The sequence below is a fragment of the Lepus europaeus genome, chromosome 15, assembly GCF_033115175.1.
Source record: "Lepus europaeus isolate LE1 chromosome 15, mLepTim1.pri, whole genome shotgun sequence".
Classification (NCBI taxonomy): domain Eukaryota; kingdom Metazoa; phylum Chordata; class Mammalia; order Lagomorpha; family Leporidae; genus Lepus; species Lepus europaeus.
In genome coordinates this window covers 28,824,868-28,851,184 of record NC_084841.1, presented here as the reverse complement: position 1 = coordinate 28,851,184, position 26,317 = coordinate 28,824,868, and the positions used below count along the sequence as shown (strand labels likewise).

The window sequence follows — 26,317 nt, the reverse complement described above, 5'->3', positions numbered from 1 at the left end:
GCTGGAGCTGCGCCGAATCGAAGCCAGGAGCTTCTTCCGGGTCTCTGTCGCGGGTGCAGGGGCCCAAGGACTTGGGCCATCTTCTACTGCTATCTCAGGCCATAGCAGAGAGCTGGATTGGAAGAGGAGCAGCTGGGACTAGAACTGGCGCCCATATGGGATGCCAGCACTGCAGGCCAGGGCTTTAACCCACTGCGCCACAGTGCTGGCCCCAGCCAATTGTTCTGATGCTTTTATCCTTGATAATTTTTAGTTAGCGAAGACCATGTTTCTCCTGACTCACTACTCTCTTTCTTGTCCCCAGTCATAGTATTTTATTTTATTTTTTCTAAACTTTTATTTAATGAATATAAATTTCCAAAGTACAGCTTATGGATTACAATGGCTCCCCCCCCCCCCATAACTTCCCTCCCACCCACAACCCTCCCCTTTCCCGCTCCCTCTCCCCTTCCATTCACACCAAGACTCATTTTCAATTCTCTTTATATACAGAAGATCAGTTTAGTATATATTAAGTAAAGATTTCATCAGTTTGCCCCCACATAGCAACACAAAGTGAAAAATACTGTTGGAGTACTAGTTATAGCATTAAATCACAATGTACAGCACATTAAGGACAGAGATCCTACATGATATTTTTTAAAAATTGATTAATTTTCTATGCAATTTCCAATTTAAAGCCAAGTTTTTTTTTTTCATTTTCAATTATCTTTATATACATAAGATTGATTCAGTATGTACTAAGTAAGGATTTCATCAGTTTGCACCCACACAGAAACACAAAGTGTAAAAATACTGTTTCAGTACTAGTTATAGCATCACTTCACATTGGACAACACATTAAGGACAGATCCCACATGAGACGTAAGTACACAGTGACTCCTGTTGTTGATTTAACAATTGACACTCTTGTTTATGGCGTCAGTAATCTCCCTAGGCTCTAGTCATGAGTTGCCAAGGCTATAGAAGCCTTTAGGGTTCGCGACTTCAATCTTATTCCGACAGGGTCGTAGTCAAAGTGGAAGTTCTCTCCTCCCTTCAGAGAAAGGTACCTCCTTCTTTGATGGCCCATTCTTTCCACTGGGATCTCACTCGCAGAGATCTTTCATTTAGGTCTTCTTTTTTTTTTTCCAGAGTGTCTTGGCTTTCCACAATCATAGTATTTTAAGTACCCCAAGTCTCAGTCCTTGGTTTGCTTATCTACTTATATTCACTTTCTTGGTGATCTCATCCAGTTTCACTGCTGTAGATACTATGTGCTGACAACTCATGAATTTTTGTCTTCACTCCCAGACTTCTCTCTTTTGAATTCAAACTTGTATAGCTAACTGCGTATTTCGTATCTCTATTAGAGATTCAAACAAACATGTGAAACTTACATCCAAACTGAAATTGTGCTCTTCCAAACCAGTTTGACACAATATTCCTCATTTTAGCTCATGACAGCTCCATCCTACCAGCTGTTCAGGTCAAACAATCTTGTTATACTTCACTCCTGTCTTTGAAATCCCACACCCAGTAGAAATTCAGTTGGTCTTCTTTTTTTTTTTTTTTTAAACTATTTATTTTTATTTATTTGAAAGTCAGAGTTACACAGAGAGAGGAGAGGCAGAGGGGGGGGGGGTCTTCCATCTGATGGTTCACTCCCCAGCAGAGAGCTGGATAGGAAGTGGAGCAGGCGGGACTTGAACCTGGCGCCCATATGGGATGCTGGCGCTTCAGGCCAGGGCGTTAACCCACTGCGCCACAGCACCGGCCCTGGTCTTATTTTCAAAATTACCTAAGTCTAACCACTTTTCATCTTCAGTGCTACCTTTAACCCTGAACTGGATTATTAGTATCCTCATTAAGTGGTCTCTCTCCTACCTTTGTGCACTTTTGCCTATTCTCAGTACAACAGCCAGAGATAAAACATAGGCTAAGTCATTCCTCACACAGACTGTAAAAGTGAGCAGTCCAGGAGCACTTTGCTGGCTAGTTTTGGTTTGACATCTTCCTGGAGGTGACAGCCAAGCTGTTGTTGGTGACAGCAGTATCTGAAGACATAACATATTGGAGGATCCACTCAGCTCAACACATGGCTGTTAGCAGGAGACTAGTTCCTCACCATGTTGGCCACTTCACACTATGTGTGACGTATTTTTCCCCACAAGTGATCTGAGAGAAAAAGCATAAAGGCAGATCCCACAATGTATTTTTATTATCTAATCTCAGAAGTGATATACCATCATTTCTTCTGTATTCTTATCACATAAGGCAACCCTGGTATGAGAGAGTGTATGTATTCACAAGGGAGTACCAGGAAGCAGGAATCACTGCCTACCACAGCTGGGATAGACTTTTTTTTTTTTTTTGACAGGCAGAGTGGACAGTGAGAGAGACAGAGAGAAAGGTCTTCCTTTGCCATTGGTTCACCCTCTAATGGCCACCTTGCTGGCGTGCTGCGGCCGGCGTACCGCACTGATCCAAAGCCAGGAGCTTCTCCTGGTCTCCCATGGGGTGCAGGGCCCAAGGACTTGGGCCATCCTCCTCTGCACTCCCGGGCCATAGCAGAGAGCTGGCCTGGAAGAGGGGCAACCGGGACAGAATCTGGCGCCTCGACCGGGACTAGAACCTGGGGTGCCGGTGCCACTAGGTGGAGGATTGCCTATTGAGCCGTGGTGCTGGCCATAGGATAGACTTTTAAGCATTGACTTAGAAAGAAATTGTGGAAGGTATAGAAAAGTAAACCTGTCCACAGAGATACTTGAGTTCACTAAATCTGCTGTTGGCTTTGAGAGGATGAGGTTGTTATTTCTAGTTGCAAACTGATAAAAGATGTAAAAAGGGTCATTTCAAGTGACCATGGGGAGTTTGGTCCAAAAAGCACTGGGAATCTTTTTGGAGTAGTTTATTTGAGTTAGTGATGTTTATAAGCATCAAGGAAGATAACTTAAACTGTGCACATTCTTTACAGATCAGAAAAAAAGATCACACTTTTAGGAATCAAGAAGGGAGATAAGGTAGTATTCCCCCAAAGCTGTTGTTGCTAAAACACTCTTTTTTTGTTTTAAAGAGTTATTTTTTATTTATTTGAAAAGCAAAGTTACAGAAAGAGAGGAACAAGAGAGAAAGATTCCATCCGCTGGTTCTCTCCCCAAATGGCTGCAATGGTTGAGGCTAGGCCAGTCTGAAGCCAGGACTTGGGAGCTTCTTCTGGGTCTCCCACGTAGGTGCAGGGACCCAAGTACTTGGGCCATCTTCCACTGTTTTCCCAGGCACATTAGCAGGGAGCTGGATCGGAAGTGGAGCAGCCAGGATTGAACCAGTGTCCATGTGGGATGCCTGCATCGCAGGCAGAGGCTTAGCCTGCTATGCTACAACACCCACCCTGCTGAAGCACTCTTGAGGTTTTTTGTTTGGGAAAAGAAAAACAACTGCTTATCTCTGTAACCAATCTAGTTTTGTTTCCAATATGAGCTGTGCATGTAAATTGCTGCTTAAATCCAAGATTGTTTTTCTTTAGAAGTACTAGGTCATTCCTCTAAAGCTTCCAGGAGAAAACTAACTTGAGTGTGACAAGAATCTTATGAGATAGATAAATACATTTTATTACTCTTGGAAAATTGTTTCAAAAGGAATCAAGATTTATTTTGAAGAGATAGAAGCTTTCTTGCTGATATGTTTAGGTGACTTTAATGTTTATATTATAGATATTTTAAATTAGAATTGTTTGTATGTTAGCTATAAAATTAAAATGTTTATCAAAACAAAATATGAAACTTTTAACGTTTCATAAAATTTTTATCATAACATTTCTGAAATTTGAGGAACTATTTTGGATTTTTTTTTATTTTTTCATTACCTGTAGGGTCTGAGGCTTCAGGACCCCAGCTTTTGCCAGTGAGAGCACTAAATGAAGTCTTCATTGGGGAGAGTCTGTCATCCAGGTAACCTTTAAACCTGTGACATTGAGTATGGAATTTAATGTTTTGGTACTTTTTTTATATTTATTCAATTTTTTATGACCTGGTTAAGATTTTTGATTAGTACTGTGTGGGTAATAAGAATTTATTACTTAAGAAAATATTTCCATAATCTTTTATACATTAAGAGGTAAGAACATTCTGTGACTAAAAAGTGCTAGGTTAAACAAAGTATTCAAGTTTATCTACTGCACTACTTCCTAGAGCCTATAATTTATTAGATAGATGCTTTATCAATATTTATGAGGGTGGTAAGGGTATATACGAGCCATACGTTTGTAACTGATGTAAAACTTTTATAAAGACAGTCCACTTCAGCATTCATTCACTAATTGTCTTTAGTGTCCTTTAAATCTAATTTGCATAGTTTGCTTATTTTAATCCAGAATTCAATTAAGAATCATATTACATTTGGCTGTTATGGCCCTTTAGAATTAAGAATGATTCCTTAGCCCCATTCATGATAGTAATATTTTTGAATGATCTAAGCCAGTTGATTTGCAGAATATCCCTTATTTTAGGTTTATATGTTTTTTTCTTTTCTCTGCAAGATTCAGACAAGGCATTTTTGACAGGTGTGCTACATAGGTGATGTTGTATCCTTTTTAGTGTAACATATCATAAGGCAAGTGTATTGACAGTTCAATATTATTATAACCATTATTAGCAAACATTAGGGTTATTGTAGTTCATCATTAGGAGTATAAAAATGTGGTATGCATTTTATTACTGATAAAATCTGTTTTGTGGAACTTGCATATAACTTCGGTGTAATTGTCCACAAAATGTTTTTGCAGAATGTGTCTGTGTAACATAGTTACTAGCTAAGAATGAACACCGTAATCTAAGTTAATTTAACTCTTGGTAGTATTTTGGAACTTGACTTCTCATTTTTGTAGATGTAAGTAAATTTGAGATACAATATTAAAGATGAGTTTAATGTCCCACTTTCCTTACCAGAACCATGTAAACCTTTGAAGGCCATGTGTTTTGATTTCTTAGTTTACTTGAGAATTTAATAAATTCAGAAATTCTGTCTGTTGCAAATCTTGTTTTTTCATAAGAAGTTTTAATTATGGTGAGAGGAATTTGTCTTAAAAAATATATCGAAGTTCTAGCCAGTAGTAAATAGCTTTATTACCAACTCTTGTAATGAAAAGAACAAAAACTAATTCAGAATGATTTGAACCGTTTTTTGACTTTTTGTAATTATTTTGTTGTATGTAATATTAATTTTATTCAGTAAAAATATACTGTGTACCTGCTGCATGCAATATGTAAGTCACTTTGGATGTAAAGATGTGTAAGATACAGGTAGTGGTATTGTGGTATCTTACTTTATGAAGGGTATGAAATACATAATTTTAAAAAGTTTATCATTCTTTAAAGAAGTGAAATATTTTAAGGAAGCCAAAAATAAAGTAGCTTATTCTTTTCCTACTATTGAGTTTGAAGTAATAATAGAGATGAGTAATAGATGTGTGATAGAAGAGCGGAGAAAATGTAACTGTAGTGGTATCTAGTTATTTTTGCTTAAGATGTAAGACAAAGAAGAAAACAACAATACTAAAAATCCATTGAATTAATGACAAAAGTAAACATGTTTTGTGAGTTAATGCTTGTTCTAGGCAAGCCATTTACTGTCTTATTCTGTTTGTATATTTTAAAGGTTGTATTGTTAACTGCTAAGAGCTTCTACTAGTGTTGCTTTATAATTTGTACTTACTAAAAAATTAAATAACTCATATAAGGAGGAGAACTGGGAATAGTTGATAGGTTTTTGAGGAGTGAACGCCTGTGAGGTTAATGTCTGATGCTGCTCTTTTTTTGTGTTCTCGATGTCTCACCTTATATCTTTACCAAGATAAAGGCAGTAATGGGTTGGCTTCTGACACTGTTGAACTTATTGAACATAGTTTAACCATTGGGGTTATTAGAACTTATTTTTAAAGATTCTGTAAAATCCTTAGGCAGAAAGAAAATGAACATTTATTGGATGCCTGCTTTGTTTCAGGCATTGTGTAAATTGTGCTAGTGATCTCATTTAATCCTCATGGCAGTTTCCAGAGAGAGTAGTAGTTGTGTTTATCATTGAAAAAAATTGAGATCTGGGGATTTCAGATAACTTGCCCAAGACCATATGATTAGTAGCATCAGAATGATTACGTAAACCCAGTATTTCTGATTCCAGACCCTGTATTAAGATTTTACCATGCCCTGAAAACCTAAGTGCTTTGCTTGAAAAATACAAAGTGCAGCAATATTATTCCTGCCTCATTTATAATGTTCTTAGATTTAAGAACATTTTAAAAGCCCAATTTTTTTTCTTGTCTCCTATTTGTTCTAACCTAGAATGTCTTATTCTTGGGCTGTAGCAGTGGACAATTTAAGAAGAAGTGTACCCACTCTAAAGGGACTGTGAGTTTTATTGCTGCCTTAAAAAATAATTTCCCTGAAACAAAAATTCTGTGAATTGACTAATCTTGATAAACCTGCATGTGAGAATGACACTAAATTTGCTCATTGTTTTGGGCTCAACATCTCTGACTTGACTACACCTTTCTTCCTCTCTGTCTCTGCTTTTCCTCTACCCACCCTCACTTACCTCTAATGTCTTTTGTTTCTACTTGACTCTGCTATAGTATCAGCCATTTTTTGGATTTGGCTGACTTGTCTGTTTATAATAGGTTCCTAATGTGCATTTTCTAGGAAGATATAACAGTTGTGAAATAGATTGAATGTGAATAGTAGACCTGCTGTCTCTTATTTTTATAAGGAATATGGACTTCAGAGAAAAATGGAAAAGAATTTTGTCTTGTAAAACCTTAACAAATTAAAAGCTTGCAAGAGAAATGGAAAAGGTTTCAATAATAGATTATCCATAGACTTTTAGTGTTTGCAAGCATGTCTAGTAATTGTCATAATTTTGAAAAGCTATATTTTATTAAGGGCTTACTTTAACGTTTTTTGCTGGAGATGAAAAGCCTGTGTTGATCATTGACACCATTATTTTAAGGTAAAGTTTACAAAATAAGCTTTCACATGTTCCAAAAGTTCTTTGTATAGTTGCAAATCATTTCCACATTCATGAAGTTGAAGAACAGTGTTGTTCTTGCTAGTGTCAGAAAACCCACTTGTATGAAATATTCCAAGAAATATATATATAACTTTTAAAATTAATATAACTTAAAAATTCTAGTTTTGTTCTCTAATTCAATATTTTTTGAGAATTGTTTTTAAAATTTTATCACCTTATCTCTCTTAGCTTACTACCAGTTCCAAAGGAATGTTAGTGTATAACATAAGGAACAAGAGTTTAGAATAAATTATTGGTAACTCAAAGAACTGAACATAGATTTAGAAATATCAGGGACTAGTTACCAAGAAGAAACCCACTTCAGAGTGGTGTGTTGCTTTGAATTCTGCAATGAGGCTATGTATGTGTCAGACTCTGTAATAGCAGTAGCAGCAATGCTAGCTAAGTTTATAAGAAGCCCCAATTTTAATTATTAAAGTATTCATAGAACAGGACATATATAGTATATCAGAAAGAAATGCAGACATGCAGAAGTATTTTTTTTCTTCTAACTTTTCACTTAATCAACATTGGAATTAGCACCATGATGTGTGTGCCTACTAAGTCAGATATGTCTTGGTCAAGTGACTTACTTAGATTTCATCAATTCTTAAGAAAACGGTCTCATTTACTATGAACCATAAACTTAGCAAACATAGTTTTATCTTCTCAATTCGCAGGGCCTCCTATTATGAGATTTCGGTTGATGATGGTCCATGGGAAAAACAGAAGAGTTCAGGGCTCAATTTGTGTACAGGAACAGGATCAAAGGCTTGGTGAGTCATTGGGATGTTACTTATCAATGTCTGTGAAATATGCCAAGTAATATAACTTGCTCGCTATCACATAATGGTGCATCCAAAGTCTCTAATACACAGCAGGTAGTCTGTTGTTTTTACATAGGTTGGCCCAGTTTCTGCTTCACTTGTTGATTGGGTCCATTTGTCCTGCCTTGGCTTCCTGGAATACAGCCACAGCCTAGGTTTGGTCATTATTAAGCCTCCTGCTCTAGGTTTGTGAAGAAATTAAAGGAAATGAGAAGTGGAAGTTATATTTTTTAATAATTAAAGAATATTTTAAATAGTAAAGAAATGATTCAAAGTACAATAGAAAAGATAGGCTGGAATTATGCACACTGTAGGCCTAACAAGAGATAACTTGGGATATCCTGTATCTTACTCGATACCTTGTCCTAGGTTTCTTAGTACATGTGAGGAGTACATGGGAAAATGGAATTAAAGTTTATTTTGATGCAAAAAATATTTTGAGATCTATGCTTATTTTGTCACAATATGCATTTTCCATGAACTTTCTGAAAATACCTTGTACATGCAGATGCCTTCCAGACTATAACTATAGCTGTCTTCTCTCCTGAATACAAATTCATATCTTAAACTTATTAGGATGGTAGGAGTACTTCATGTTCAATACCTTGAAAACTGAACTCGTTGCTCAATTTTTTTTTCTGTGTTCCCTGTAGTTCTTAATGCCATTGTCACTTACCTAGACCCTCTGCTCTACAGTCAAAATATAAATTTTCTTTCTTTTTTTTAAAATATTTATTATTTATTTGAAAGGCAGAGTTACAGAGAAGGAGAGGCAGAGAGAAAGGTCTTCCATCCGTTGGTTCACTCCTCAAATGGCCATAACAGCCGGAGCTGGGCCAATCTGAAGCCAGGAGCCAGGAGCTAGGAGCTTCTTCCGGGTCTCCCACGTGGGTGCAGGGTCCCAAGCACTTAAGCCATCTTCCACTGCTTTCCCAGGCCATAACAGCGAGCAGCTGGGTCTCAAACAGCTCCCATATGGGTGTCAGCACCACAGGTGGCAGCTTTATCCACTTCACACAGCACCGGCCCCCAAAACATAACTTTTCAAAACCTTGCTCTTTCCTTTTGGACTTCCCATTCTTCATTCTCCCCTCCACCCATGCTCATCTCTAAATCTTGTTAATTGCCCTTCTCAAGATTTTGCCTACTTTTTTTCAGTTCTTTCTACTGTTTTTAGTCCAGGGTCCTAGTCTGTTGATGGGTATTCTTGCTGCTCATCTTGTGTTCTTCAGGTTGTCATGCACACACTACCAACAGAGTCATATTTCTGAATGGATGAGTCTGTGCCTTCTCTGCTTTAATGCTGTCATTGACCTCTATGTTCAGATTGTTTAGTTTGCCATTTAAGGCCCATTAAAATATGACATTAAGGTACCTTACTGGCCTTCTTTCTGCCATACACATACCCCTTTCTGTCAGCACACTGGAGACACCGCAGGCTGCTTTAAATTCTCAGCACTCACCTTGTTCTCACTGGGCCTTTTGTTTTTGCTCAATGCAACTTCTTCCTGCTTTGAATGCCTGATTACTTGCCACTTGCCATCCACTGGCTGAAAAGAATCAGTCTTTAAATGCCATTCTGCTTTGGAAATCTTTTTTAACACTTTTTCCAAAAGCACAATGAATTAATCCCTTTTTTGTCCTCCCCTGCACTTTTCCTCATGGTACTATTATAGCCCCTATCACGTTATTAGTTATCTAATGTGCTTAATACCCAGTTAGTTTGAACAATGTGAAAGAATTGAGGTGATTTAAGATGAGTAGTAGTGACTTTTTCAAATTTTTTTTTCTCCTGCTGAATTGTGTGTGCATAGCATAGTAGCTAATACAAGGGTACTTTAAAAAGTTTGTAGAAAGTAGCATTGAAAGATAGATTTATTTTGGCACAAAAATTTTGGAATCCATACTTACAAAGGGTCTTCAAAAAGTCCACAGAAGTATGTATTATGAAAGAACTATGCATGGATTTCAAAGCTTTTTTTTGTTTGTTTAAATATTTATTTAGTTATTTGAAAGAGTTACAGAGAGAGGAGAAGAGACAGAAAGAGATCTTCCATCTCCTGGTTTACCCCCCAAATGACTGCAGTGGCTGGAGCTGGACCAAAGCCAAAGCCAGGAGCCCAGACCTCCATCTGATGTCTCCCATGGGTGGCTGAGGCCTAAATACTTGGGCCATCTTCCACTGCTTTCCCAGGAGCATTAGCAGGGAGTTGGATCAAAAGTGGGATGCTGGTGTCGCAGGCTGTGGCTTAACCTGTTGTACTATGACTCTGGCCCCAATTTCAAAGTTTTTTTTTTTTTTTTTTTTTTAAGAATTTATTTATTTAAAGTCAGAGTTACACAGAAAGAAAAGGAGAGGCAGAGAGAGAGAGAGAGAGAGAGAGAGAGAGAGAGAGAGATCATCCATCCACTGGTTCCCTCCCCAGTTGGATGCAATGGCTGGAGCTGCACCCATCCGAAGTAGGAGCCAGGAGCTTCTTCTGGGTCTCCCATGTGGGCGTGGGGGCCCAAGGATTTGGGCCATCTTCTACTGTTTTCCCAGGCTATTGCAGAGAGTTGGATCAGAAGTGGAGCAGCCAGGACTCGAAGCAGCGCCCATATGGGATGCCAGAACTGCAGGCAGTGGCTTTATCTGCTGTGCTACAGCGCTGGCCCCTCAAAGTTTTTCTAAACATCTTTTAATTCCATTTCACACACTTTTTGAAGTACCCACATTATGTATTCACTCATTTTTTTTTTTTTAATAAATAAATGCTCACAAGTATGGCTAAAATAGTGCTTATCAAAGTACAATTTTAAGTCTGGATAGTTTAATTTGAAGTTTTATTTTATACTTTTTTCAGCATGTCTGTTTACAGTTTTTATTGTGGGAAATTTTAAATATACACAAAAGTAGACGAAAATAGGGTAATGAATCCCTCTGTATCCATTTGCTAGTTTCAGTAATTGATTCATGTCCAGTCTTCTCTCTCTGGACCCTTACCTTACCTATCTGCTTTTGTCCTATGTTTTGAAGTAATTTTTAGACATTTTATCATTTCATTCATAAGTATTCAATAGCTTCTTAAAAAAAACTTAGCTTTAGTTCAACAAATAATCTGTTGGAAAAAATAAATAGTATTATTTAAGAAGATGAGTTAGTATGCCTTTTTCCTGAGAGTGAGAGGGAAATTTCTTTTTTCGTTCCTTTTTTTTTTTTTTTTTTTGACAGGCAGAGTTAGACAGTGAGACAGAGAGAGACAGAGAGAAAGGTCTTCCTTTTCGTTTGTTCACCCCCCAAATAGCCGCTATGGCCGGCATGCTGTGGCCGGCGCGTTGCGCTAATCGGAAGCCAAGAACCAGGTGCTTCCTCCTGGTCTCCCATGTGGGTGCAGGGCCCAAGCACTTGGTCCATCCTCCACTGCCTTCCTGGGCCACAGCAGAGAGCTGGACTGGAAGAGGAGCAACCGGGACAGAATCCGGCGCCTCAACTGGGACTAGAACCCGGGGTGCCGGCGCCGCAGGCGGAGGATTAGCCAAGTGAGCCGTGGCACCGACCGAGAGGAAAATTTCTGAAATGACTTTTCTAATAATTGTTTGAAAAAGTACATTTAATGCTATGAGATTATTTTCTCACTGTCCCCAAGATTTAATTGAAGAAATTAGAACTAACCCTTTGATTTATTATAGTAGCATCTTTTCTGCTAAACATGGTATGCTTTGTTGAAAACTGACATGAGTGTTCCAGATTCTTTCCCTTTTTCTTTTCCCAGCATTCTTATACATAAAACTGGGCAAAGAGGTATAAGTGCAAAGAGTTCTGGCCTGGAAGTTAAGAGGTCTGGCTAAACCACTAACTAGCTTTGCCACTGTATACGTTTCCTTATCTGCAGAATGAGGAAATGAAACAGATGCAGTAACATTACTTTATCTTCTGAACTTCTGTGATTCTGTAAGTTTATACTTTGTGCATTATGAGTTGTCAGTTATTTACCATTCTAGGTACTTTTTATACATGAATCCCTATAGAAATCCTGAAAGTCAGTTGTATTATGCTCATTTTGTAAAGAAAGAAGTTGAAACTTAGCAAAGAAAAACATTTAAGCCAAAGTTACACTTGATAAGAACTTAAATATATATATATATATATATATATATATATACACACACACACATATATATATATACACACACTTTCCTTAAATACATAAGAACTTGCATCCAACACAAGTGTGCTTGACTGTAAAACCAGTGTTCCTTTGTTTTTTAGCTGTCTGTATGACTTGTTCTGCCTCACAAAGCAAAGTTAGGTTTAAAATGGAAAGAAGGAGGGGGGCTTCTGAACGATCTTTAGAGGTCACACAGTTGACAGATGAGTCCTTAGGTTGTTGTCTTCCTCTGTTTCTTGCTGCTATAACAGGATACCATAGACTAGATAACTTATAAAGAATAGAGCCTTATTTTTCACAGTTCTGGAGGCTGGGACGTCCAGTATCAAGGTGCTGACATCTGGTAAGGGCCCCCTTGGTGCATGATCCCATGGTGGAATGTGGAAAGGCAAGAGAGCATGTGGGGAGAGAGAGTGTGGGAGAGGGACTGTAGGGGGCGGGGCTGAAATCATCCTTTTATCAGGAACTCATTCATGTGATTGAGGTATTAACCCATTCATGAACTCAGAGCCCACATAACCCAATTACTTCTTAAAGGTACCATCTCTTAACACTGTTGTATTGAGGATTAACTTTATGACATGAACTTTGGAAAATACATTCAAACCATAGCAGTTGTATTGAAAAAATATCAATATAAACTTCCTAATCTCAGTGAAATAGCTAATGGTAATAGGGCTTTGACTTTATGCCTTGGAGAGAAGGAGATAAAGAGAGATTGATTTGATAGTTTCTGTTTTCAAGCTCTCAGTAATGAGAAGGGCATAAAAGAATAATAGCTGCTATCATGCTTTTAAAGTATTCTCTATCTTCCCCCCCTACACTGTAGTTGAGTCCTCTGTTGATGTTATATTTGAATAAGTATGACTTAGATTAGAATTCAAGCCTATCCATTGCTTATACAAGTTCTTATTAGGATAGGCACTGTTTTGCAGCAGGTTAAGCCACTGCTTGGAAGACCAGCATTCCATATTGGATTGTCTGGGATAGAGTCCCATCCCATCTCTGCTTCTGATCCAGCTTCCTGCTGCAATGTGTACCCATTGGAGGCTCAAGTACTTAGGTCCCAGCTACTCATAGACCTGCATTGAATTCTGGATCCTGGCCTTGGCCTGGCTCAGACCCATTTCGGCATTTGGGGAGTGAGCCAGCAAATGAGAGCTCCCACCCCGCCCTGCCAACCCCTGCCAATCACCCTGCCTTTCAAATAAATCAAGTAAATTAAAAAAAAAAAAAAAGTTCATTTTAAGTTTAGACAATGTATAATTGCTCTCCAACTTTTTAGAATTAAGGAATTATTATTTTTTTTAATTGTAGGTCATTTAATATAAATAGGGTTGCAACTCAGGCTGTGGAAGATGTTTTAAATATTGGTGAGTACCAAAATGGCTATTATATGTTTCACAATTATAATGTGCTATTTAATGGGTATATATTATTTTATCTTGGCTGTTATATACTTAATTAAAATACTTTCCCCATTCCTCTTTCAATAGCAAAACGGCAAGGAAATTTGAATCTTCCATTGAACAGAGAATTGGTAGAGAAAGGTCAGTGACATGATATTAATCACTAACAGTTTATAATTTAGTTCAGTACCAATTTTGAGAATGGTGTTGTGAAGTTTTATTAGTAAACAAAATATTTCTTGGATATGATCTTGATTTAATATCTCTTTAAATATATTTAAATAATATAAAGCTTAAAACTGACTTTTATATTGTAACTTTTATCAACTATGAAAATAACCCTTATGTCAAAACAGTGTAACTGCAAACATGTCTTGGAGGATAGGAAAATTTAGAACAATCTGTATCTTGTGGATAGTTTCATTAAAGAGGGTGCAGGTTCCTCCTGTATTGGCAGTTAGGACATCAAGTACCCTTCTATTCTAGACTGGAGGGCTGTCACTGCTAGCGAATTGAGGCTGCTCTGTTGGACCTCTACTGCTCCTGTAGTAGCCTTCCGAGTTTCCTGGAACACCAAGATGTTTTGAGTGCTTGTTTTGACAGCCAGTATCCACATAGGCCAGAAAAGTTCCCTAAGAATTGACTAGCCCAGAACTGTGTGTTCTAAGACCTCCTTGTTTGCTGCAAGGATCCCAAAGTTGGGGATGTCAGGGAGACATGGAGTGGCATCTCTTTTGGTCTGGGGACGAGAAAAGGATTTGTCCAGGAATGACCCTAGATTGGTGAAGGAAGTGGAGGAAGGAAGGTTGGACATGTTGTGGCTTGAAACATAAGGGATGGCAGTTACAGGTGTAGAGCATCTTCTGCACAGGAGATGAAGGATCAAATAGAGTTGAGAGCTGCATTAGAAAGAAAGATCCTGCTCCTTTTAAGCTAATTCCACTTGTCCAGCATCAAAGCCAGCTGTATGCATGGTGTGTAGTGAGCAACGATTGGCTAGTATGCTTTTGTTCCAGGAACCCCAGGGGTTGAATGAGGAAGGGCATATAAAGAAGGGGAGAGAGTAACAGGAAAGGATGATAATTTTTGGGGAAAGACAACAAGGAGGCATACTTGCAGCTATCGTATCTAACAAAAGATTCACATTTTAAAGGTATTAAGTAGGGTGGAAGAGGTGAACACTTCCATCTCTTCACAAGATTACATTTTATCAACGCAATGTAAATGGTCGAAAACGGGGCGGACATTGTAGCACAGTGTAAACCTGCCGTCTACAATGCTGGCATCCCATATGGGTGCTGGTTCAAGTCCCAGCTGCTCCACCTCCGATCCAGATCACTGCTAATACACCTGGGAAACTAGTGGAAGATGACCTAAGTGTTTAGACCCCTGCACTCACATGGGAGACCCAGATGAAGCTTTTGGCTTTGGCCTGGCCCAGCCCTGGCTTTTGTGGCCTTTTTGGGATTGAACCAGCAGATGGAAGATCTGTGTCTCTGTTTTTCCTTCTTTCTGTCTCTGTAATTCTGCCTTTCAAATAAATCTTTATTGAAAAACAGATATCAGAAAAGTTTCCCTGAATCTAGAAGATGAAACATTTAAATATAGAACCAACAATATTTTAAATAAAAGACATAGAAATTCACAAGTTTCATTAATTGATTCAGTCTCAAGTAACTAATTTTTGTCTTGTTTGATCTCTGTTCTTTAAGCAGTCAGAAAGCTGTTTTCAAGAATGTTTATTAGAATCTTTTCCATGAATTGAATTGCAAATGTTTCCGAGAAGAATCAGAACTATGGATGACAAAAGACTTAAAAATGGTTGTGGTTAAAATTATAACAATGACAAATAGAGTCAGTTATGTTCATTGCATACAGCATTGTAGAAAGCACCTGTGGAATAGCAGGTAAAGCCACTGCCTGCCATGCTGGCATCTCATATGGGCGCCGGTTCAAGTCCCAGCTGCTTCACTTCCAGTACAGCTCCCTGCTGATGGCCTTGGAATAGCAACGGAAGATGGCTCAAGTGTTTGGATCCTGCCATCCACATGGAAGACCAGGAAGACATTCGTGGCTCCTGGCTTTGGCCTGGCCCAGTCCTGGCCATTGTGGCCATCTGGGAAGTGAGCCAGTGGAAGGAAGATCTCTCTCTTTATCTGTCTTTCCCTTTCTCTCTGTAGCTCTGACTTTCAAATAATAAATAAATCTTTAAAAAAAAAAAGATATTATTTAAGGAGAGGTGAAGTGGCTGGGCCTGGGCTGACCATTCATGCTGGCAAGGAGGATTGAGGACTGACAGGTAGATTCTGAGAAAGCCAAAGGGCAGAGTGAATATGTGACCCCCATGTCTACCAAGAACTCCATTTTGTTACATGCTACACCCTTGGTGACCAGAGGCTCAGCCATGAAGATGGGGGAGCTAGCAGCCACTGGGCTCTTTTCAAGATAACAATCTTAACTCTTCTAGGATTCAGCATTCACAAGTAGTCAGAACTTAAAGACAGCAGAGAGCACAAGAAATTACCTGCAAGATAGTGACCGGGAGGTCAAGCTGGAAGACAGTGCTATAGCTCTGTTAAAGGGCCAGGCCTCTCATTTTATACTGGGGCTAGACAGAGGAAGCTAGATACTCCTTTTTCAGGGTTTGGGCATCAAACAGAACCCAGTTAAGGTGAGTGTACTCACTCCTGACATGTGAGGTCTTTTAGCCCAAGACAGTCCTGAACAGAGTAGTTAGCTGGAAAGGAGGGAAGGTAGTAGGCTTTCCACTTTTGTGAAGGACAAAGGGAACCTGTTAAGATGGACTGGAGTGAGTCCTCACCTCTAAGGTTGACAAGTCCCAAGCATCCAGGAGTGAGGTCATTTTGATTCTACCAGGAAATGGCCCTGGCCAGACACTATCAGTTGTCCCCACTCTGGTAAGCTGTCCCCCGAGGGACAGAGTTAGAACACACGGAAGTGTAGTCCTCACCCTTAAGGGCAATAGGTACTAAGTATCTTAGAATGGGGGCCTTTCCGTTGCACCAGAGACTAGCCCTGGGAGAATCGGCCTGATTGGGAATTGTCAGTTGTCCTCCCTGTGCAGTCAAGCTGTTCCCTGAGAACCAGAGATAGAGAAAGGAGGACTAAGAATGGTCAAGGGGCTTACAGTGTGTGGATTTGTCTGGACGAATTGCTGCTGCCTATTGCGTCACATGTGGGACACTGGCTCCAGTTCCTGTGCTGACCATCAGGTGCCATGGGAAGCACTGATCGAGGCCAGTGTTGTGGGTGGTGACAGAGTTTGTCAGAGCAGAGTGAGCAGAGTTAGGTTTACCCACTGCAAGGCAGGACAGCTAGAAATTGTCTGTTGCAACATGTTCTGCAATCTAAGAGGCTTACTTAACAGTGTTCTGAGTCATGGCATCAAAGATGTCATGGGTAATGGCTGGCTTGCCTGAGTGATGAATGACTAGACAAAAGTAGGGATAGTTAGGTGAAGTTTATTAAAGTACTTTTCAAGAGGGGAATAGGCTGATTGGGAGAGAATCTGACCTGGACCATATTTGCTTTTAAGTTGGGGATAGTATCTAACTTATTTTGCACTTCTCAGAAGTGATTGTCCTTAATTGAATGTGCTAATTCTGGTGTTTTTTTTTTTTTCTTTATAGTAACAAATGAATATAATGAATCCCTGCTCTACAGTCCAGAAGAACCAAAAATACTTTTCAGTATTCGAGAACCAATAGCAAACAGGGTTTTCTCAAGCAGTCGTCAGCGTTGTTTCTCCTCAAAGTAAGCATCCAGAGTCCTACTTGTGACTGTTCTTAGCAACCCTCCTTTTAAGATTTTATTTATTTATTTGAGAGGCAGAGTTACAGACAGAAAGGGAAAGACAGAACTTCTTCCATCCATTGGTTCACTCCCCAAATAGCTGCAGAGGCCAGAGCTGGGCTGATCTGAAGCCAGGAGCCAGGAGCTTCTTCCAGGTCTCCCACGCGGGTGTAGGAGCCCAAGCACTTGGGCCATCCTCTGCTGCTTTCCCAGGCACATTACCAGGGAGCTGAGTTGGAAGAGGAGCAGCCAGGACACAAACCAATGCCCAAATGATATGCTGGCATGGCAGGCAGAGGTGTAGCCTACTCGCCACAGTGCTGGCCCCATCCTCAGCCCTTTTACTCATTGAAAAGCGCATTTGGTTTTAAGACCATATAATTTTATTAAATTCATTCACTCAAACTTAATCCGTCAGGAAAAGTAGAAACTGTGAAACTAATGAGGTATCATGCTAACATGGCAAAGATGCCATTCTCTTTCAAACTTACTATGTCATTTTAGATAAACTTATAAGTGAAAATAAGGGATATAGCTATTTAAGAGTGATATTAACTTGTTTTTTATTTAAACAAATGTTTTTCGGTTCTATTTGAAAGGATGAGTTACAAAGAGAGACGGGTAGAGACAGACAGATATCTTCTATCCACTGGTTCACTACCCAGATGGCCACAAAAGCCAGGGCTGGGCCAGGATGAAGTTAGGAGCCTGGAACTTTATGTGGTGACGTGAGTGCGGGGACCCAAGAACTTGAGCTATCTTCTTTTGCTTTTCCCCGCTGTTAGCAGGGAGGTGGATTAGAAGTAGAGCAGCGAAGCTCCAACTTGCACTCTTAAGGTATGCCAGCAGGGGGCCGGCGCTGTGGCATAGTGGGTTAACACCTTTGCCTGAAGTGCCAGCATCCCATATGGGCGCTGGTTCGAGACTCGGCTGCTCCACTTCCAATGCAGCTCTCTGCCATGGCCTGGGAAAGCAGTAGATGATGGTCCAAGTCCTTGAGCCCCTGCACCCTGTGTGGGAGACCCAGAAGAAGCTCCTGGCTCCTAGCTTTGGATAGGTGCAGCTCCGGCCGTTGCAGCCAACTGGGGAGTAAACCATCGGATGGAAGACACCTCTCCCTCCCTTCCTCCTTCACTCCCTCCCTCCCTCCCTCCCTCCCTCTCTCTTCTCTCTCTCTGCCTCTCTTCCCTCTGCGTAACTCTAACTTTTCAAATAAAAAATAAATAAATCTTTAAAAAAAAAAAAAAAAAGAATGCCAGCATTGCATGCAGTGGCTTAGCCTACCTGTCCACAATGCTGGCCCTTTAACTTGTTTTTTTTTTTTTTAAGTGTCAAGACACAGTAAGATCAAATTAATCATTTTAATAGAAAACAGCTTTTTTTTTTTTTTTTTAAAGATTTATTTATTTATTTGAAAGTCAGAGTTATACAGAGAGGAGAGGCAGGGAGAGGTCTTCCATCCACTGGTTCACTCCCCAAATTGGACGCAATGGCCGGAGCTGTGCCGATGCAAAGCCAGGAGCCAGGAGTCAGGAGTGTCTTCCGGGTCTCCCATGTGGGTGCAGGGGCCCAAGGACTTGGGCCATCTTCTACTGCTTTCCTGGGCCATAGCAGAGAGCTGGATGGGAAGTGAGCAGCTGGGTCTTGAACCGGCGCCCATATGGGATGCCAGTGCTTCAGGCCAGGGTGTTAACCCGTTGCGCCACAGCACTGGCCCCAGAAAGCAGCTTTTCACATCAAGTGTGGAATAACTGCAGGATAAATATTTCTACAAAACTTAAGTTGGGAGGTATATATTTAGCCTAGCATTTTTTTTTTTTTTTTTTTGACAGGCAGAGTGGACAGTGAGAGAGAGAGAGAGAGAAAGGTCTTCCTTTTGCCGTTGGTTCACCCTCCAATGGCCGCCGCGGTAGGCGTGCTGCGGCCGGCGCACCGCGCTGATCCGATGGCAGGAGCCAGGTGCCTATCCTGGTCTCCCATGGGGTGCAGGGCCCAAGGACCTGGGCCATCCTCCACTGCACTCCCTGGCCACAGCAGAGAGCTGGCCTGGAAGAGGGGCAACTGGGACAGGATCGGTGCCCCGACTGGGACTAGAACCCGGTGTGCCAGCGCCGCAAGGTGGAGGATTAGCCTACTGAGCCGCGGCGCCGGCCTAGCCTAGCATTTAAGATGCTCTTGTCCCATATCAAAATAGGTGAGTTTCATACCATCTGTGGCTCCTGTCTCCAGCTTGTTGCTAATGCCAACCCTGGGAGGAAGCAGTGATGGCACCAGTGATTGGGCTCCTGCTAACCACAAAGTGGATTCAGTTCCTAGCTCCTGGCCTAGTCTTGGCCACTGAAGGCCTTATGGGGAGTGAACCAGCAGATAGGAGCATCCTCTTTTCTGTCTCTTTCTGCCTTTCAAGTACATAAATGCAAATAAAAAACAAACTTAAGTTGTTTAGCAATAAAATAAACCTTACAGTAGGATTCATTTATTTTTATTTTTCCCTAAAAGTGACCTGCCCCTTCTGTTGGATTTTCTTCAGCCTGTTTTTTTCAGAGGGGAGTATATACCAAAACAAATTTGGTATTTTATAAAGGTTGGTCAATTTTCCAAATGAACAAGGAAACCTATAATTATGAGAAAATGTTGTCTATCTCATGGCAACCAAAACAATAGTTTAATTACAAATGGGTATCTATCTCTGGCTGTATTTTCTTTTTATGAACTTAGAGTTTTTAATTTTCTAGGAAAGACACTAAAAACTCAGCTTAAAATTCACTTTACTCATTTGTGAGTTAATTTTAATCAACAAGTCTATACTCAGTTTGGCTGAGACTCTAAAAGTTTTGTTTTGTTTTTTTCTTTTAACATTTAAAAATATTTTGTATGCTTTTTAATGAAAATTATTTCAGAGATATACAGGGGTACTTCAAAAAATTAATGCAGAATGGAATTAAAAGATAAATTTATTTTGAAATCATGCTTAGTTTTTTCATAATATATATTTTCTGTGAACTTTATATTTAAATATTTGCTATAAATAGAATAGCTTCATGACTAAGGCAGATCAAAAAGCTTTTTAAAATATGCCTTAAAAAGTACTTTAACAACAAAAGATTGAAAATTTGAATGATCAGTTATCAATTCACTAGAGTCAATAACTTCTAATAATTAAAAAATTCTTTAAGTAAACAAAAAAGGTAAAATGAGATTTACAATACCTGTATCCAGCAATGGGCTGATAAAATATACTATACATGTTGAGCACCCCTAATCTGGAAATCTGAAATACTAAATGCTCCAGTATTCAAAATTTTGTGAGCTTTACGTGAAGCTACAAGTAGAAAATTCCATTACCTGACCTTATGACAGGTTATAGTCAAAATGCAGGCCCACTAAAAATATTGTATAGTGCTAGGTATTTAGCATAGTTGTTAAAGTGATGGTGGAAATGTTTGTGTTCCGCATTGAAGTGTGTGGATTTGATGCCTGGCTGCAGCTCCTGACTTTGTCTTCCTGCTGATCTAGACACTGGGAGGCAGCTATGATGGCTTAGATGATTGGGTTCCTGACTTCTGGCTTCGCCTTGGCCCAGCCGCAGCTCCAGATGTTGTGGGTGTTTGGGAATGAACCAGTGGGTGGGAGCTGTCTTTATCTCTGTCCCTCTACCTCTCAGTTATATCGATTAAGATTAAAAGAAAATAAAAATGATATAAAATTATCTTTAGGCTACATTATCTTTAGGCTATATAAATGAAACATAAGTGAATTTTACATTTATACTTAGGTCCTATCCAAGATAACCTATGATGTTTATGCATATATTCCAAAATTAGGAAAAATTTGAAATCAAACAGTTCTTGTCCCAAGAGTTTTGGGTAAGGCATACTCAACTTGTACATAAACATTCCTATAAATCATCCAAAAAAAAAAAAAAAAAAAGAGCACAAGTAACCCAATAGAAAAATGGTCAGAAGTCTTAGGCATTTCACAAAACAGGATACCCTATCCAGATGGTCAGTAATCACAGGAAAGAGGAACTCAGCCTTCTGTTTTCTGGGAAATAAAAAAAGCTATAAAATGTGATACCATTTATAACCATTAGAATAGTTAGATTGCCACTTGTTGGCAAGGAGGAGTGACTGGAACTTTCATATACTACTGTTTGGGATATATAGCTGGGAAAATTGTTAGGCAGTTACCTACCAGATCTGAACATAGCATACACGGTGAACCAATAATTCCATTCCAAGGTATAGGTCCAATAGAAATTAGTGCATCAAAGACATACTCAAGAATTTGATAGCAGTGCTGTCCAACAATAGCCTAAACTTCAGATGTACACTAACAGAAGACATGTAAATTTTGGTGTTTTTAAACAATGGAAGTATTTTCACTCAGCAGTGGAAATGAACACAGTACTACTACATACAATATTGTGGATGAATTTGACAAACATACTATTGCACAAAAGAAGTCACACAGTGCTGTACATATTCTTAAATTTATATAAAGTTCAAGAACAGACAAACCTGTCACTCCCGTGGTACTAGAAATCAGGATATTGTATGTGCTTGGGAAGGACAGAGCAGGGGTAACAACTGGGAGAGGGCAGTGAGAGGGCTTCTGGCCATCTGTGTAACACTGACTTGGGTGACACTTAGGAAAGGTGTCCTCTGAGCTTTACACTCATCATTTGTGCCTCTTCTGTGTATGTGCTGTTCTTAAGTAAAAATTTTACATGAAAATCATAGTCTTGGGGCAGGAGTTGTGTGCAGTGGGTTGAGCCTCTGCTTGGGACACCCGCATTCCATATTGAGGTACCTGAGATTGAGTCACACTTCTGTCTGATCCAGCTTTCTGCTAATGTGGAACTTGGGAGGCAACAGAGGATGGCTCAAATACTTGGGCCCCTGCCACCCATGTCAGAGACTTGGATTGAGTTATGGGCTCCTGGCTTTAGCCTAGCCCAGCCCTGGGTGTTGTGAGCATTTGGAGAGTAAGCCAGTGAATGGGAGCTAGCTATCTGTATCTCTAAGACTCTGCCTTTCAAAAATAAATAAGGTTTTTTTTGGACAGGCAGAGTTAGTGAGAGAGACAGAGAAAGGTCTTCCTTCCATTGTTTCACTCCCAAATGGCTGCTACGGCCAGGCTGATCTGAAGCCTGGAGCCAGGTGCTTCTTCCTGGTCTCCCATGCGGGTGCAGGGCCCAAGCACCTGGGCCATCATCCACTGCCTTCCCGGGCCACAGCAGAGAGCTGGAATGGAAGAGGAGCAACAGGGACAGAACTGGCACCCCAATCGGGACTAGAACCCAGGGTGCCGGCGCCATAGGTGGAGGATTAGCCTAGTGAGCCACGGCGCTGACCAAAAAAATAAAATAAAATAATTTTTCTTTTTTAAGTTAAGGAAAACATTCTTGCTCAATACTTAAAATATTTGTAAGGGTTATAACTCAACAGTCAAATGAAAATAGCTTGTGAGTTCCATCAAGTCTGTGCTTATTAACTGATAGATATTTGAATGATGCTATTCTGCATGTTTAAATTGAGACTTTTATAATGTACCCAGTGTTTTCATAGTCACTGATTCTCATACTACAGAGGAACTTGATTTTAAAATTCAAGGCTAAATGGCCTGTCAGTTTAGATACAAATCCAAGATATTAAACTATTAAGTATGGCTAATAGAAAACTACTCATATTTAAAGAGATATTTCCTTCTGCTTAGGGTTTGTGTTCGTTCTCGTTGTTGGGATGCCTGTATGGTGGTGGATGGAGGAACTTCTTTTGAGTTTAATGATGGCGCAATTGCTTCAATGACAATCAATAAAGAAGATGAGCTTCGAACTGTACTTCTAGAGCAATGAAGGATTTCCTCGGATGGCAGATTTTGATTACTGGAAAAGTATTTTTACTGCAGAAAGACTACTAGTCAGAAAGTACATTTTTGGTTATAGTCGAGACTGGTTGCCCCTCTGCTCAAAGATAAAAATTTGAGATTTGCATTATTCTTCGGTTGAATTCTGATGGAAAAGATGTTCATAATGTAAGAAAATGGATGGACTAAATGGATTAGAATTGATAACAGTGAAATTTCTATATTGCTTATATTTGGTAACCAAGAGTATTGATATCTCTGAAATTTAGAGGCAGGCTTAAATAAAGTATTGAACATTTAGGATTTGAAATTTAAATGTCCAAGTGTTTTTCCTTCCCTTTCTTCCTTTGTGGAATTAGTCAGCTGAAATGCATATCACTTGCTTAGTGCTTATTTTTTATGATACCTAAAAATCAAGATTTTAAGAAGTTTTATGGTGATGGAGAATTTTGATAAAACCTGACATTGACCTAATTGGAATAGGTAAACGTGTTTTTATATGTGCTGAGAATTTTCTAATTTCAAAACATATTGATGTTGCTACAAGTTTATTGATTTGAAAATTACAGTCACTTTTGAAATTATTTACAAGTGAATATTTAATTTGACTCTCATTCTGGTGAATTTCAACAATCTGGGTGAAATGAATTAGGACAAAATCATGATGCTACAGATATATTTCTTATCCAGTAGCTGTTTAAGGTCAGAAAAGTTTTATAAAAAATGGCTTGAGTCCAATAGGTTTCTTCCATCTTTAAAACTCCCTAACATGGATTCAAGGATGAACTAATTGTAATTAGACCTATTCTATTAGGAGTTTATAAATTCTTTTAAAAGGTATTTTCAGCTAGTTTTAGGAGTCAGAATGAGAATGAACTTTTTAGTAAACATGTAAAACAGTAGTTTTGGAATTGCCCTACTTAGTGAGGTGGATTTCACTTAACTAATACTCTAAATTTTCACATAATAGCTTTGTAAGATAAAATGTTATAGCTTTCATTTCCCCCCCATTGTAAGAATTCCTTTATTTTTGGAGGAAATTATTTTTATTGAATTACTGATCTACTTATAATAAGTAATCCTAGAATCTTCACAGAAAGCCCCTAGAAGTAATGCTGCATAATGAAACAGATGATATGCTCATGCCATTTACTCAGAGTTGAATGCTTTTTTCATTTGCTGGTGAAAATTTTGTTCAGTTCTTGACACACTGCATAACCCCTATGTGCCATGTACTACAATGTAAGGTGCTGGATATACAGTGATGAATGAAACAGACTGTCCTTATAGAATCTGAGTGTAGTTAAGCTTAGAAGTAAATTCTGTGAAAGCTAGAATGTATAGTCAAATTGACTACGTTGAGTTTGCAGACATTTATTTTATTGCTCTTATCAAAAACTTTTAAAATGAATGTTAATGTAGAAAGGCAATTTGGGTTCAGATGTATATCCAGGAGAATTTTTCTTAATTAAAAGTATCTACATAGACACTCGTTGCAAAGTATTTACCTGGTGCATCAGACAGAAGTAAAAACAGTGTTTTCCCAAGCTGGTTCAAATTTCTGGTTTGTCTTTTAAGTGATATATCTATGTAAGATACTTTTTTTTTTTTAACAAAGTAGTTAAGTTCCACATAAAAGAAACAGGTTTAAAGTACTTTCTTGGAAAAAAAAATGCCAACTGCATCTTGAATATCTGAAGGCAATCTGATTGTTCAGATGCTACCATAGCGCTGTTAATATGTAACATATTAATAGGTAACCTGCTGTGTAAAGTTTTTTATCAGCCAAATTCTGAAGGATTTTAAAAGTACTGAATGTGTTCCATTTGCAGTCTAACATTTCTTCCACTCTATGGCGGGGATTTGTTTATAAGAGGAGTTGCAAAAGATTTAGACTAGCAAAAATGTTTTTATGAATGAGTTAACCTTCTTAATGGCAACTATATGTGAATAAAATTAAACTATTGTTACCTCTTTTTTCATTTTATTTATTTCCTTAACTCTTGAGGGGTCATATTTGAAAACAAACGTTTCCCAAAATGTTCTGTTTCAAAAGTCTTGATGTATTGCTCTGTGCTCTGTGAAGTTCACTCACTGCTAATACATGACACAGAATAGAATGATGGTTTGGTATTTTAATCAGAGGGTAAAGTGCTTATCTGGTAAATGTATTTATATTTATGGCCCCAATACATCATGCATATATCATGTTTTACTAAATATTTAGCCTTCATGTGCAATTTTCATGACTTCATTTTAAAGAAAGCAGATAAAGCCAGTTAAAATTTTTATTACAAAATATTTGAGTTGAAAAAGGTATCTAACATAAATCTAAGGTATATTATTGCTCATCTATGAAAGGGATGTCAATTTACAATGTAATCACTAAAAAATTCATTTTAGTTTGCTGATACATTATTTGCATCCTTAAGCTTAAGGATATTGTATACGAAGACAGTTGTACAAAAAAACAATCTCAGGAATAATTGATAACACCTACATAAAGTATGTCAGTATATATTTATAGAAAGAGGATAAGAGCAAATGTACTATTGAACTGAAGAGTTATTTTTTCAAATATTTTATTCACTTTAACATAAATATTCAAGAAGGATTGGGGTTATAACTTGGTGGTGACAAGGTTTATTAAGTTTTCTACATTAAAGAAGTTACTTTCTTAATTTTTATGGCTTCAAGACACATTTTTAAGAAAAATTACTGACTAAACAGGAGCTAGAGATAGAAAATAAGATTGACAGTGTTCATCTGAATATCTTAACTATGGTGATTTTTAGTGCTCAAAAAATATAATTCAGATATCTTGGTATTCATTTTGAAAAATATAAAAATGTCAGCATTTAATATTTAGACTCGCTAAAATGAAAAACCTCATATTAAAACAAGCCTATAATGTAAGCTTAGTACAGGCTGTTTGGGCTTTGGCCTGTGTTGAGTTAGCCTCTTGATGAAGACAACGTTGTGCCTTTCGATGATGTTCGGGCCAGGTGGGGAGGCAAAGAAGAGTGGTAAGGAAAAAGGAGGGTTGGTGTCTTTTTGCTTATTCCAGGGTTAGGGATTTCTTTCTAGTCGCCCAGTTCCTGAACTACTTCTCTTCCTCATGTGTTCTGTACCTTCCTATGTGCTATTACTCAAACACAGAATCTTCCACTTTGTAGATGATCTGTTAAGTGATGAATTACAATTGCAAGCA

General features: G+C 38.7%; 1 protein-coding gene across 5 annotated transcripts in view; it reads left to right on the top strand.

The window, feature by feature from the left end:
* Positions 1–25,076, top strand: part of NADK2 (NAD kinase 2, mitochondrial) — a 54,941-nt gene extending 29,865 nt beyond the window's left edge. Inside the window, exons 7-14 of one of the 5 annotated variants that reach the window (XM_062212585.1) lie at positions 3,851–3,929; positions 6,318–6,383; positions 7,722–7,817; positions 12,318–12,359; positions 13,334–13,389; positions 13,513–13,566; positions 17,076–17,199; positions 22,957–25,076. In XM_062212585.1, the coding sequence (XP_062068569.1) occupies positions 3,851–3,929; positions 6,318–6,383; positions 7,722–7,817; positions 12,318–12,359; positions 13,334–13,389; positions 13,513–13,566; positions 17,076–17,199; positions 22,957–23,095 (656 nt within the window). In that variant the 3' untranslated portion in view covers positions 23,096–25,076. The remainder of the gene's footprint in view (positions 1–3,850; positions 3,930–6,317; positions 6,384–7,721; positions 7,818–12,317; positions 12,360–13,333; positions 13,390–13,512; positions 13,567–17,075; positions 17,200–22,956) is intronic. The other 4 variants (XM_062212590.1, XM_062212588.1, XM_062212587.1 and 1 more) reach the window with 4 other exon arrangements.
* Positions 25,077–26,317: the final 1,241 nt, after the last annotated feature.